Source organism: Rousettus aegyptiacus, unplaced genomic scaffold (genome assembly GCF_014176215.1).
Source record: "Rousettus aegyptiacus isolate mRouAeg1 unplaced genomic scaffold, mRouAeg1.p scaffold_m13_p_3, whole genome shotgun sequence".
NCBI lineage: Eukaryota > Metazoa > Chordata > Mammalia > Chiroptera > Pteropodidae > Rousettus > Rousettus aegyptiacus.
The window spans coordinates 71,228,442-71,242,406 of NW_023416306.1; the positions used below are offsets into that span (position 1 = coordinate 71,228,442).

Consider the following 13,965-nt stretch of genomic DNA (forward strand, 5'->3'; position numbering starts at 1 on the left):
GAAACAGACTCAGAGGTGGACTACCTGGCTCTGGATTGCCTCTGCTGCTCACAAGCTGTGTGACGCTCTGTGCCTCAGTTCCTTCCTCTATAAAACAGAGATGATAATAATATCCAGAAGGGTTGGTGGGCAGTTAAATGGGAAAATCCACTTGACGTTTAAAATATGACACATAGTAAGTCCTCAATAAACGTGAGCCCAAGCCTTCAGAGCCCAAGTCCCCCTCCCTCCCCTGGCCTGCTCAACAGAGGAAATATGAGGTTTACAATTGCCAAGGTCCCTCTGTGTTTTAACACGCGCTTCGCGCGCGCTTTGGGGGAGCAGTGTGAAAAATGGATTAGGGAGGAGGAGGCAACAGCTTAGGAATCCACAGAGAAGTCCGCAGGCGTCCAGGTGGGAGGTACAGGGGCAAGAACTAGGCCCTAGGATTCAGGAAATATTTTGGAGACGTTCTCTCTAAGACTTGATAACAGGATGGGAACGGGCACTTGTGGAGGAAGTTGGAAGGTAAAAAAGGCAGCTTCAGGGAACATTTTAGGCGGTGTGGGCGGGAGACGTGAGATTGGGGCTCGGGGCAGAAGCAGCAGACCCAGAGGCGGCGGTGAGTGTAGGTCTGGGGTTCAAGCTGGAGGTGGAGTATTTCATGCACGTGGGGGGCCAGCTTCCCGGCGCAGCTGGCCCCTGTCTAGGTGCTGTATGACGAGGCGCTAAACCCGATCTCCAATTTGGACCGGCAACTGCGCCGCTGTCGGGTGTGCCCAGGGCCACTGGCTGACTCCGCGCTTGGGTCGGGCCAGGAGGTCGATCTCGCTGAGCTTCCTTCCTCTGGTACCGTCCTCAGCCAGACCTCCCATTCTGCCCATCTCCGCGCGTCTCCGCCCTACGGCTTCCCATGACCTCAGTTAGACGCGCTCGGGATCAAGTTGAGGCTGGTTTCTCAGCGGGCCGCGGGCCAGACCGCAGGAACCGCCGCTGTTCGCACCCAGCGGCCGGGAAGGGACCCGCGCACGCGGCGGGGGAGGAGACCCTCTTGGCTCGATCGCCCCATCACTGGCTGCGGCCGGCGGAGGGGCTCGCCTTTCACAGCCAGAATCGTGACCCCCACGGCGCCCGAGCGCTGTGTGCGCGCCGGGCCCACAGCCAGCTGGGCGCTGCTCACTGGGCTGTGTTTACGCGGGAGGAATTCGCGCGCACCGCGAGGCCGGGATCCCGCGCCCCGCCCACCCACGCCTGCTCGCAAGCCCAGGATCCCTTACCCGTCCCCGCCTACCCCCTGCAAACTCCGGCCTCGTTTCCCAGACCGCGGGGTTTGGAGATTATCTGGTGCTCCAAGCGCCCGGAGCTCGAGGGGAGACAGAACCCCACAAAAGGCTGCCACTCTGCCTTCAATGCGTCCCTTTCCGCGGTAGACAAGCCCCAGGGGGCTGCTGAAGAGCAGCGGCCGGCCGCCTATCGCTTTCTGCGCACGAAGGGGGATGGGAACTTTCCTAAATTTGAGGCTAATGTGGCAGATAATGTTCTCCCTCGAAGAGCAAGCCCCTGGAGTTTACTTTCAGATTTTCCAGCAAATACAGCCAGACGTGGTGGTGGTAGTGGTGGGGTTGGGGGTGGAGTTGGGCTGTGAATGTCATTAGTTTGCTCTTTTATCCCAAGAAAAAGACCCTGAATAGAGGAGCAGATAGTCTTTCCTGCTGGGAGTGGAGGTGAACTGCTGCCCGGGTTTGGTGGCATCACAGCGGGGGTTTCCAGTCACAACCCTCTGCGGTGGCAGGTGGCCTTCTGGAAACTGGGGCCCTGCGGGAGGGTTGGGCGGGACGCGGGTGGAGGCGAACTCACTCTTCGTTGCTGTTCTGGAGATAGGCGCACAGGGCCAAGCAGCAGCCCGATTCCCGGGGACCGACACCATCCCATAGAGTAACGGGCCAGGGAGGAAAGGCCAAAGGGGGCCTCGCCTCACAACCACCACCTTGCCCAGACTCAGGCTGTGTCCCGGGCCAGAATCAGGAGGGAAATTTCTGCATGGCGGTGGCGGTTCCTAGACACTCAGGACTCTTGGTCTGGTTCTTTCCTGCCCTTCTATGCTTTCACCCTAACCTGCGCCCCTACCTTAGAGGTTGTCAGAAGCTCCTATATTCCGCTAATCTAAAACACGGACTTCTCCACTAGGCCCACATTCCTGCTCATCTGGGGTTTTAAGGGCCAAGGGAGACTGGAAGACATATTGTTCTGGCCTTCCCATTCTTTCACAGCTGGCCACCAACCCAGCTCCAGAATTTGAGGGTGGCCTTTTCTGGTCAAAGCATGTTTCTTTTCCCAATTTCGGCCTTCAGAAGCCTACCTTCCTTCCAGCACCTATTTGCGCCTGGATTCCTGGTGGGGTGTCTTGTACCCTTACATGCCCTCCTGGGAGACACTGAGCTTCCTGAGACCCACTTGTTCACCCCAACATTCCACAGCACACTTCTATGTCCTAAGGACTGCCAGAGCTCTGGGCTGGTTCAGGAGGCAAATTGCACCTCTGCAAGGGCTCCATGGACTGTTTGGTTTTGCTTTTTCCTGGCAGGTCAGTGAATTGATGCTCCTGGGGGTGACTTGCCAGGTGATGTGGCTTCTGGAATGTCCCAGGTATGACACTCAGAACTTCTTCCCACTGTGCTCAGCCTGCTGAACTTTGCTGGTGGCATTTCCTGACCTAAGTGGAGCAGGAAGGTGAGGTGTCTACTTAAAATAGGGGAATTGGGGGAGTTAAGAGGCCCGAGTGTGATGCAGTATTTGGGGAGTAGAAGTGGGGAGGGAAGAGCTATTAGGTTGCTGGGCAAGGCATGCAGGGCTCCATGAAACTGGTGAATAAGATGCTTAGGGGAAGGGGCAGGGAGGCAGGGTCAGGGACTGACCTAGAAGGGACTTGAAGCTTTTTGAGGAAGGCGGTTTAGGGCATTGGCAATGGGGCAGTGAGTACTGGCTTGGGAGCAAGAGTTGACTGTTGGAAACAGTGAGGTTTGCTGGCAGGTGGTTAGGGCCGGTGGTCAGGTGAGATCAGAGATTCTTAAGAAGCACAGCACATGTTGGCATTTATGTTTTGAAAATTGAGATTTATTTTGTTCTTATCAATGTTTTCATAATAGTTTTAGAAAAGAAAAAAATATATATGAATTAGCTATATTGAGCCGTCTTTTGAAGTCTTTCAGTCCAGAAGCATGTCTCACTTCAGAAAAATAAAGAAAATCCAATGTTAAAAGATATTTGGGGGGGGGTAACTAATTCATATTTTAGTTTGACAAGACAATTCACTGGAGTTTCCTTAGAAATGTGTAAGAAATTTAGAGATGCACACTTTCCTTTGTTTATATAAGCTCAAACAATACAGAATGATTTTCAGTTATTTCTTTCAATGAGACAGAGGGACCCATTTAGGTATAGCCAAAAAGACATCTGTAGAAAGAGGCATTCTTGATTTTAACTACAAAAGCAGTATGAAACCAAAATGTCAGCCAGGCATTATACATATCAGTGACAGAAAAGCAGCATATTCATATAATTAAGACTGGTCTTAAATTTGGACATATAGAGAGTAAATATAACCATCGCAATTTGTTAACTTGTAGCAAAGCAAATAAAGTATAATCGGAGAAACAATGCTGAGTTTAGTTGCACAGGTGCTATTTTTACTCTGTGTGTGTGTGTGGGTGGGGTGGGGGTTGCTAGGAGAGGCTCAATGAAGCAGAGGGAAGATCAGGCAGGTGAGTCTTGATCAGCAGTAAAGTCTCAGACAAAACATTAGCACATCAGAATTATTGTGAAGCTTAAAAAATAAAAGTGGGTACTAGTGCTGAACCTTAGGCTTCCTGAACTAGAATCTCCTGGGGAAGGACCTGGGCACCTGTGTGTTGTAAGGTTCTACAGGAGGTTCTGACTTGCCATTTCAGGGGTGGTAACCACACAGCCTCTGACTCCCAAAAGGAAGAATCTTTTCCTTTAGAAGCAGAGAGTAAATACCCAAAGGGCTGTTTTCATACTGAAAACTCTGCACCCATGGTTTCCCTTTATCAGAAGTGTGCTGTTCTGCCCACCTGCCACAAACACCATATGGAACCGGCAGTGGGGTGGGGGGAGGAGGAGTGCAAAGGGGAAGTGCTCGGGGCTGTTACTCAGAGCAAATGCAGTGTCACCAGTGCGAAGATGTGTTCTTGAACTTACAGGCCTTCTCTTTAAAAGGCCCCTCGGAAGCACTGGGTGAAGGATACTTTAGAAAAGCAGATGGGGATGGAACTGGGAAACATGACCACATCAATGATGGTTAGATGAGAATTAGGTGAGGAGCCTAAAGAGCACTGTGCACTCTGGAGTTTTGGAAAGCGATGCATTTTACAGGATCTGACTTCCTCGGTGGGTCCTAGATCCATTGTTGACGGGCTTTATGACAAGTGACCATGGAGCTCTATTCCCTCTGATATGGTAAAATGATCTTTGAGGCAGGTAGCAATCCCATTCATTAAAATTAAATAGACGAGTAAAAGTCAATTAAAACTTTTGGGAATTGACATATGGTTATCAACTTTTAAATCAAGTAAGGACAGTGAAAAAGACTAAAAATGACAATCTATTATCATTTTATTAAAAGAGGGCTATTTTAATATCAGAAAGGAAGGATAACTTCAGAATTTAAAAACTGCAAACATTGAACTTTGAAAACAACCTACATTGCCCTTAGCTTTCTCATTTTCTGTGGACTGATAAAGTTTATCACCAACTAATCTTGCGTGCTAAGACTCCTTTGCCTTGAACCCTTAAGGCCATCCACACCACTTGCAGATGTTGTTGATGTACTCAAAGAAATGGTTTTGGGGCTTTAGGGAACCCTGAGGAACTGAGGACCACTGATCCAGTCCATTTTAAATGCAAAGGGGAAGTGGGCTGAAAGAAGCCCTGGGATTTGCAGGAGACCACCTATTTTGTTGGCAGAACTTGGTGGCACAACACTATTGGAGTGGGGAGGAAGGTTTCTTACTGTCCACTCTTCAGAGTGTCTGTCCCCAGATTCATCAATGGCTGAACCAAATCTTCCCAGTATTTCACTGCAGAGAGAGTCAACCCTTACAGTTTCCCTTCTGGAACATTCTGACTGGCTCCCTTTCATACTGGACCCTGTACTCTGCTTGGCACACTGTTCCTGCATGATAATGACAAATGTTTCACTGACGACTGCTGGAAAGTAATTTTTAAACTCCAGGCCTGTATTTTTTGCTCCCATTTTGACTATTACTGATAAAAATCTCTTTAATAGTACTTCATTATAGATGAAGAGTATAGAGCTAATATTTGTATGAATATTTTATGATTCTAAGGTCATGTCTATATAAAAAATTCAAAAGGTATTTTATTTTTATGAAAGACACGCTTTTATTAAAATGTGTGAACTCTGTTGTCTGGCATATAAACAGAGATGAAGAGGTATCTATGTGCTTATGCTTATCTAAGTTCCCTGAACAGCTGGTTGCTCAGCGGGCAAACAACATTTACATGTCAAGGTTACCACATACTGCACAACACATTCATTTTGTAGCAAGCACTTCAGTGGTGAAATGTAGCATCTGATAAGTCTGGACACCACTTGGCTTTATGTAGCAAAAAAAAAAAAAAAAAAAAAAAAAAAAACCTCTAACTTAAGACAGTGATTTTGAAACTGTGGTTCCCAATCATTAGTGAGTCATGAAATCAATTTAGTGAGTTGAGAGCATTAAAAAAATATACATGCACAAGAGTCAAAAGTGTAATAGAAGATAAAATATCAAAGTGTGTTGCATGCCTTAAAAGTACATATTATTTCATAAACATTTCATTTACATATATGTATTAATATAGATACATGGGTCATGATGTAAAGTATATTTCATAGCCCTCGGTATTGCCCTAGAGAAAAACATACTTGGCCATTCAGCCCCTTGAGAAAAGATTTCTTCTTTTTTTTTTTTTTTCTTCATTTCTGAGCAATGGCTCCTCATCCTGAGTCCTATGAAGTCCCTCTCTCCTCAACACAATAACAAAGATCTCAGAGCACCACCATTTCCTGGTTCACAGCTATCTACTGGACACTTCCTCCTATTATAGCCCTGTGAGTGCAACTGAGCAAAAGTTTCTACAGCAACATCTGAATGTGGGTCAGGAGAAGCTGCAGGTGCCTGCTACCATGTGCCGGGCATGATGCCAGGGGCTACAGATATGACTCTTTACAGATGGGTGTTTCCTTTCTTTTACCTGGAGCAGTGCCACGCCTGGACATCTCAAGCTCCTAGCATAGTATACACAGAGGCTGAGTGAATATTTCCAAATAAATGAATTTGACAATGAACATATTCCATTGGTTATAAACCATATAAATTCAACAAAATATAAGTATCAAATAAAGTAAAATGTTTAATCATTTCTTTATACTTAAGAAATACAAAAGTACCATAAAAGCTTTACCTGTATTGATCAAAACATAACAGTTGTATAAAAAGTTGAGACACTGGCATTCTGTGGCAAAAGTAGTAATTATATTACTTCAACATCATACCTCATGTGATAGTCATTACGACATTTACCCTTTGATGTTAAGCAGTTATAAACTTACTATTTTAATACTATATATTCAGTTCTAGTAATTACTGTCATTTAAAATAATTTAATAATAGTAGTACACAATATTGAGAAAAAAGGAAAAGTTAATAATAATTTTCTAAATGTTTGTAAGAAACACATCAATGTACACCTGATTTGGAGGGCGAACATAATTTGGCCTATGATTTAATGGAATCCGGGAGAGTGAACCAAAGCTTTTTAAAATAGGACACTCATGTTGATCAAGTTCAAACCCTTCATCTTCCGTATTAGGAAACAGCTGTACTCCAGGGTAAGTGACTTATCATCTAAGGTCACATAATTACTCAGTAAGACAGATGTCACAGTCTCCTGATACAGAATCTTTTCCATTCCATAACAAAGGTTTATACTATAATAAAATCACTTTTTAAGAAGATCAATTAAGATATCAAGGAAAATAAATACATGATAACATTTTAAACTTAAAATAATAACCCTAGAGCAAGAGTTTAATAAAAATATGTGTTGATAAGTGTGTTCAAGTTACCATAATTAGTGTGGAATATAGTGTTGTAAACATTGATGGTAGAAGTTCATTGGTACAATAATTCATTTGCACATTTATATATTAGTCTTATGTATTAGTTATGTTTTCATCTGTATCACTTGAGTTAAATTTTTTCCACAAAAAGTTCTCATTTGATTTCCAAAGAGAAGTTTCCAGTTCCTCTTTCCTTTTGGAGGATGCAGCAAGGGGCGCTTTTTCACATAGAGTCTCTATCACTGCCAAGTTGGTGAGTTTACTAAGAATGTCGTCATTCTGCTCATTCAAGACGTCCCAGAAATCTTTTGGTCTCTGTTTTGCTTTTTCCATGGGCCCTGAAAGAACTTTCTTTGGCAGTTGTGTGGGACTGTTCCCGTGACTTTTAAAGAGGTCATCAAGAATAGAGGTGTCACCAAGTAAGCCTACCACAGAAGTGTTTTCTAATGCTGGATTTTCTATCTTTTTGTTTTCCACTTTGGAAAGGGATCCATTTCTTGAAATGCCCGTTCTTGTGAGGTCCTGCTGGTCTTTCATGGTATTTTCTAACTTTTTCTCATATGCTTCAGACTTACTGTTTAGGGAACTGGATGCTATAGTACTTTTGGATACTTGGTGGTTTTTCCCATTGTCAGCCTCTTGGGTAGAGCTTATAGGTAATTTCTTAGTTACTACAGCATTAGAAAATACCTCTTCGTGATTTTGAGACTTAATTGATTTTTTCCTGTCTATTTTTGGGCTGCAAATTTGAGAAGTTTTTTTGGTAGAATCTTTAAATGACAAAGTTTCAGAATCTGGCAGCCTTCCTTTTATAAGAGACTTTCTCTTTTCAGACTTTTTCCTGACTCTCTTTCCTTCCTTGTAGGCAGGTTTAATGAATTCTGTAGCAGAATCCACAAAAAATTCCTTTACTTCTGGATATTGAGAAGCATAAAAGTCTTTTAGCATTTTCTGTCGTTCTTCTGATGTGGCATTAGTTATATGTTTAGCAAATTCTTTTACAGAAGGCAAATTGAAATAAATAGCCATTTCTTCAAATTGTTTTCTGAAGATTTAATGAACAAAACCCGTGGTTATTTTTATTACATCTTACTTTTAAAGAACTCATCATCAGTGATATGCAATGTAGAAATGAACCAAAGTCATCTTATTCATGTAGCATATATTAGCTTAACTCCTTAATAAAAATGAATTTTATACTAGCAGAATGTGGTCCCTTTCCTTAAACTATTGGAAAAAATATTTTAGCTTATGAAATCATCAGCTTTTTAAGTTATTCCGATTCATATTATGAGGGATTTCCTGGGAATTATAGGATCTCAGCATGCTCCTCCAGTCAACCAATTTATAACTGACATGAGAATCATAATTTATATAATCTGTATTTCAAAATCTGCATTGCATTCAAGTTCTATGAAATAAAGTTGTCAAAGAAAGTCTTTCATAAATAGAAAACAGAAAATTCTGAGGAAAACATAAAGGAATTTTTTACTTCTCTGTCCCTTTTCCCTTTCTTCCACATAAACGGAACAACTTTTTGATGAGCCTAAAGGAAAGTTTTAAACTGATAAACCTAGATTCTTTCTTCCCCCAATTGGTCCAACTTCAGTATAGAGAGCTAAACTAAAAAATGAGATGCTACTTGAAGAAGCAAGTTTCAATCTTAGTATAAGATATGAATAAAAGCTCTTACATGCATGTGTGAGGAAATGGGCTTTCTGGAACTCTGGTAAGATGGAGGCAGAAAAATTGTTCAGGAACCCTAGGCACTAGACTGCTCTTTTTCCCAGCTGAGGGTGCTGTGGATTGAACTGTATCCCCCCAAAGTCATATGTTGAAGCCCTAATTCCCAGTAGGACTATATTTGGAGATAGAATCTTTAGGAAGTAATAAAGTTTAAATGAGAGCTCTCTCAGCTGTGAGAGGACACTGTGAGGAGGTGGCTGTTTGTAAGCCAGAAAGAGAACCCTCACCAGGAACCAAACCAATTGGCACCTTGATCTTGAAACTTCTCAAGCTCCAGAACTATGAGAAAGAAATTTCTGTCATTTAAACTCCAACTGTGGTATTTTGTTATGGCACCCCAAGCGGATTAAGACAGAGGGTACTGCTTTGCTGATGCTGAGTCTGGGTCATGAGTCAGGAGAGCCCAATGTTTGTAAACATTCCTTTTAACAAAAGTCATAGCCAGTATTGCAGCATGTGATTCAAAGTCCCAAAGTTTTAGGATTATATCTATATTTTATATAATACTTCCTTAAAACCTTTATTCATTCAACAAATATTTATAGAGCCCTCTTATGTGCTAGACACTGTAGTAGGAACCATAGAACAGTGAACAGCCCTAGTTTCTTATCTTCAAGGACTTTATTATAGTCTAGTTGGAAGAGACAGATGCATGAAAATCAAACCCGAAGGGAATGATAAATCCCATGATGGAGGTTAATGCAGGGCCCTTTCGGCATCTACGTTAGAGGTGCCTAAGCCAGTGACTGGCAGTGGGCAAGGCAGCAGGCAAGGCTTATCTGCTGTTGCCTCAAGCCAGTCAGGCAAAGATGAGTGAGGAAGCCTTCTAGGGAGAGAGAGTATATGCACAGGCCTAGTTCTCAGAGGACCTGGTGTACAGAGGGGTGGGAGATAAACTGCCAAGGAAGAGGCCGAAAATCAAGAGGGGTCCGTGTGCCAATTTCAGAAGTTTGAATTTTATCTTCCGCACAACAGAGAATCCTGAGGGTAGAATAATATACTTTAAAAAAAAATGTGTGTCAGTTGGAGCTTTAAAATCACTATAATTTTTGCCACCCTGACCAGGTTCTATAAAGTTTGTGTTTCCTTTGATTGTAGTGGTAATCCATACTGCATGCCCATGACTTTCTTTCATGGCTTCAGGTGAGCACCATGGCTTCCAGTCCTTACCATGCCTGTCAACTGTTCCAAACCCAGGTACTATCTCTGCCTGATCAACCACTACTCTCATTGCCAACAAAATATTTAATAACACAAATACGAGCTTCTAAATTTCTGTCCTGGAAAAAATTGCCAATGTTCTTGTTGGAAAGCAACAAGCATGTTCTGAAAAGGTTCCAGTTTTCACTTCACATGAAGCAATGAGGTATTATTTTGTTTAATTATCACCTCCAAATCTATTTTCATGGTCTTTCTAATATTTGTGCTGTGAAGATTAAGTTATTAGCAAGGTTACTGGCCAATGTCTTTTATTTACCCGAGACCTCGTGCTGTCTCAGCAGCTGCCAAAGGACTTGTGCCTTTGCTGTACTGACCTTGCCCATGACCCTGTGATTCTGTCACCTCTGGGAGGAGAGCTGTTTTGGACCCCATTTTATCTTAGTATGCAAGTCAATTATGCTGCATGTTTGCCCTCTACAGAATGAATTATGATTGTAATTCATTTTATTCTGTCTTGTAACTTGCTTTCATAATTCTGGATCTTTAAAGAACTTTTTCTAAAGGTTTAAGGAACTGCAAGGTATGTCCACGGGGTATAAGCTAGCTCTTTTGTGAGGAAAATTTAGTAAACTAGAGCCACTTAGAAAAAAAAGAAAAGAAAACCAAAAATAGGTATCTTTCAGCAATTGTCTCTAGAGTGGTTGTGTGTTATGGATAAAATTCAAATTTCTCTCCACTTTTCTTAAAGAATTGGGGGAAAAGGGTGGAACACAGCTAAAATGATCATCTTCTCTCTGCCTAAGCTTTCTAAAGAGGAGGTAGGACTGAACACTTCATTCAGATGATCCATAGGGCTGCAGCATGGAACAGTCTTGATTCTCATAAACTAGGATGGTTAGCAGGGAAGAGGTGTCAATAGTTTGGACACTGCTCCCTAGTTCAGATGTTGGCATTCTAATATTAGACACCCTTTGCCAAACCCCGAAGGGAAGCATCAGGAACCCACAGTGCCACCACGACTGTCCCCAAAGGCCATGAGGACCAATGCTTCCCATCCCTGTTTACCTCATCCTACTCCTTGGTACCATAACTGCTGACCTCTCATCTCCTCCCACTCTGTACATCCTTGATCTAAACTGATCATTCCAGACCATCCCTTGATGCCCCTGAACCAAGCTATGGTACCAATTCCTCTGTGTCTCCTGTGCTGAATGGCCCCTCAGTTGCCTCATGATACTGCCCTCTCACATGTAGCCCTTATAGGTCAAGTCTCATACCTCACACCCCAACCTCGGTTCATGCTTTATATTGCTGCTTCCAGATCATTATTTTCTTAAAAACTCCTTTCCCTCTATAGGGTTTATGCTGTCCAGCTAAATCATTCTCCCCCATTTTGTTAACTGACCCCTCAGTTGCTTTCTGCTAGTGACTGAAAACTCAAGATCCTGGATTACTGTTGCTTCCTATCCATCCCCTGCCATCATTCTGATAATTACCCTCAATATCCATGTGGATGTCCTACCCAACTCCTGGTCCACCAATTTCTTTACCTCACCTCCAAAGACTCCATTCCATGTCAGGTCTCTGTTCTCAAGGTCTTATTCTGCCACTGTCATTACCATTAACTGTACCACCTCCAAATTGCTGAATTCAATTATCACCTCATGCTCCAGCTCAATTACCCTGTGGCAACAATGTTGGAATTGGGTCCTCCAAATCACTGACTCTTCTGCTTTCTCACTATCCCTTCGTCCAGCTTAGGTTCAATTTTATAACCACTCCTTGGCAAATGTCCTTTAGCTTCCTTGCTTCTCTCTCCCTCCATTCTAATCCCTAGCAAAATCTAGCCATCTCCCTATTCTGTGTTTGCCACTGAGCAACTGAAGTTTGCTGAATGAAGTCTGCATGACTGCACAGATGTTTTTACTGGAATTGTTCTCAAACAATGATTTAATATCACCAAGAATTCTAGTCCCACTAAACTTGCTTTCCTACTTTATAAATTATTTATTTTAAAACTTCTCTCTCTCTAAATCTCTCTCTGAAATGACAATTTTAATTCTCAATTAATTGAGGAAATATTACTGTATCTTTATCTCTTCCCTTTCAAATGCCTCTCAAAGGCTGGAACTACACAAGAGGTCTAGATCCCACCCTCACCTGCCTCCAGGACTCCACTCTTCCTATTATCACCTCTCTGGTATGATCTCTTTTCCCCCCTATTAGTCTATTCCCAACACACAAACAGGTTCTATTATTTCACCAACTTAAAAACACTGCCCTTGATCTCACAGTGCCCTCCAGCTACTGCTACTTTTCATATCCAAACTTAAATAGCGATGGCAGGTCTTCCCAGTCACTGTTTGCTCACCTCGCCCTGGCATCTGCCTACTCAGATTGCTCGTGTCTAGGCACTCAATGAATTCTCTGCTGCCAGCTCCAGAGGGCACTTTCCTACTTCACCTGATTCCGGTTCTTAGCAACATTTGATAAAGTTAAGAGCTCCCTCCTTTTTGAAACTTTCACTTCTCTTGGACTTCAGGACCTCACACTGTGTCTCCTCCAGTAGTGCCATTGTCACCTCCAGGTTCAGTCCTGGGGCTTCTTCTCTTCTCTCTGTGCTCTATCCATAGGCTGTTCACACAGTCCCGTGGCTCTGAAAACCATTTATAATCTCTATGATGACGACTTCCAAATTTAGATCTCCAGTCCCCAAATCCCAGAGTAGCATATCCACTGCCTAGATGACATGTCTATAGAACATCAAATTTAATCTGAGCAAAAGAGAACTTGTGATTCGTTTTTAAACTTCAAGCTCATTTCTCTCCTAGTTTTCCCTATTCAGTTAATCCAATCTGTTGCTCAAGACAGAAAGCTAGCAGTAATCCTGCTTCTCTCTTTCCCAACAACCAGTCCAACACCAAACACATCCTTTTGGCTGTGTCTTCATGGCAACCACTCTATTGTGAAACACCATCACCTAGTTTATCATGGTCTCCCCTAGTCCACTCTGCCCTCTTCCACACAGAAGCTGGAACAATCTTTTAGAAATATACATCAGATATGTCATGCTTCAATAGCTTTCTACTGCATTTGGAACAAAATCCAAATTCTTTCCCACAATCTATGAGGCGTTGCATAAGCCAGCCCTGTCTATGCACTACCTTCATCTCATGCCACTCTGCTAGGTTTATCAAGTACTAAGTGCACTAGTCTTCTCTCAGTTCCTCAAATACACCAAACTTCTCTCTTCAGAAATATTCTTACTCTGGTTCTTTGCCCAGTTATCCTTCAGGTCTCAACTTAAATGTCGCCTGTGTAGCAAAGGTCTTCCCTAACTACGCAATAGAAAGGTAGCTGCACACTTCCCAATCCCATTATTCTCTATTAAAGAGGCCTATCCTTTTCTTATGTATAACACAGCATTTTATCATTAGTCTTTCATAAGTTATTTTTCCTTTTAAAAATTTTATGGTTCAATGCCAACCCCCATTCCACTGTCTTTTTCTTTTACACTGTATATTTGGCACTCAGCACAGTGTCTGGGTGCGTACCAGGTGTTCGATAAATGTTTAATGAGTGAACGAATATAATGTACTTAATTATTTCATTTATCTATACCAAGTGATTTCATTTATCAATTCAGGCATTAGCTTTCTAAAAACTTCTACAACATTTAAAACTTATTTTTTAAAGTATACGAATTCAGATTTTTCTGAAATATTCAGATGCCAGGTATGATCAAAATTCGAATAATTTGTGTATTTTACTAAGAATCTGTATTTCTTTAGAATTATTATTTTTTTTTCTTTTTTGCAGGGAGAAGCTGATTTTAATCACTGTCATTTCATCTGATGTAACATTTCATCTGATGTAAAATTTAAGCTGGGCTTAAAATTTGGCTCCCAAATAAATAACAGGGCATGTTTCTCACA

The 13,965-nt window shown here is 42.5% G+C and overlaps 1 protein-coding gene and 1 long non-coding RNA gene across 5 annotated transcripts in view; one reads left to right on the forward strand and one right to left on the reverse strand.

The window, feature by feature from the left end:
- The first annotated feature begins 407 nt into the window (after positions 1-407).
- Positions 408-13,965, forward strand: LOC118614981. The gene is made up of 3 exons (XR_004956223.1): positions 408-507; positions 2,564-2,625; positions 13,850-13,965. It is a non-coding gene; the product is annotated as an uncharacterized LOC118614981 (long non-coding RNA).
- The window catches only part of ERCC6L2 (ERCC excision repair 6 like 2), a 148,745-nt gene continuing 141,170 nt past the window's right edge, over positions 6,391-13,965 (reverse strand). For all 4 annotated transcript variants that reach the window (XM_016159471.2, XM_016159470.2, XM_016159472.2 and 1 more), the window contains one exon: positions 6,391-8,168. In XM_016159471.2, the coding sequence (XP_016014957.2) occupies positions 7,217-8,168 (952 nt within the window). In that variant the 3' untranslated portion in view covers positions 6,391-7,216. The remainder of the gene's footprint in view (positions 8,169-13,965) is intronic.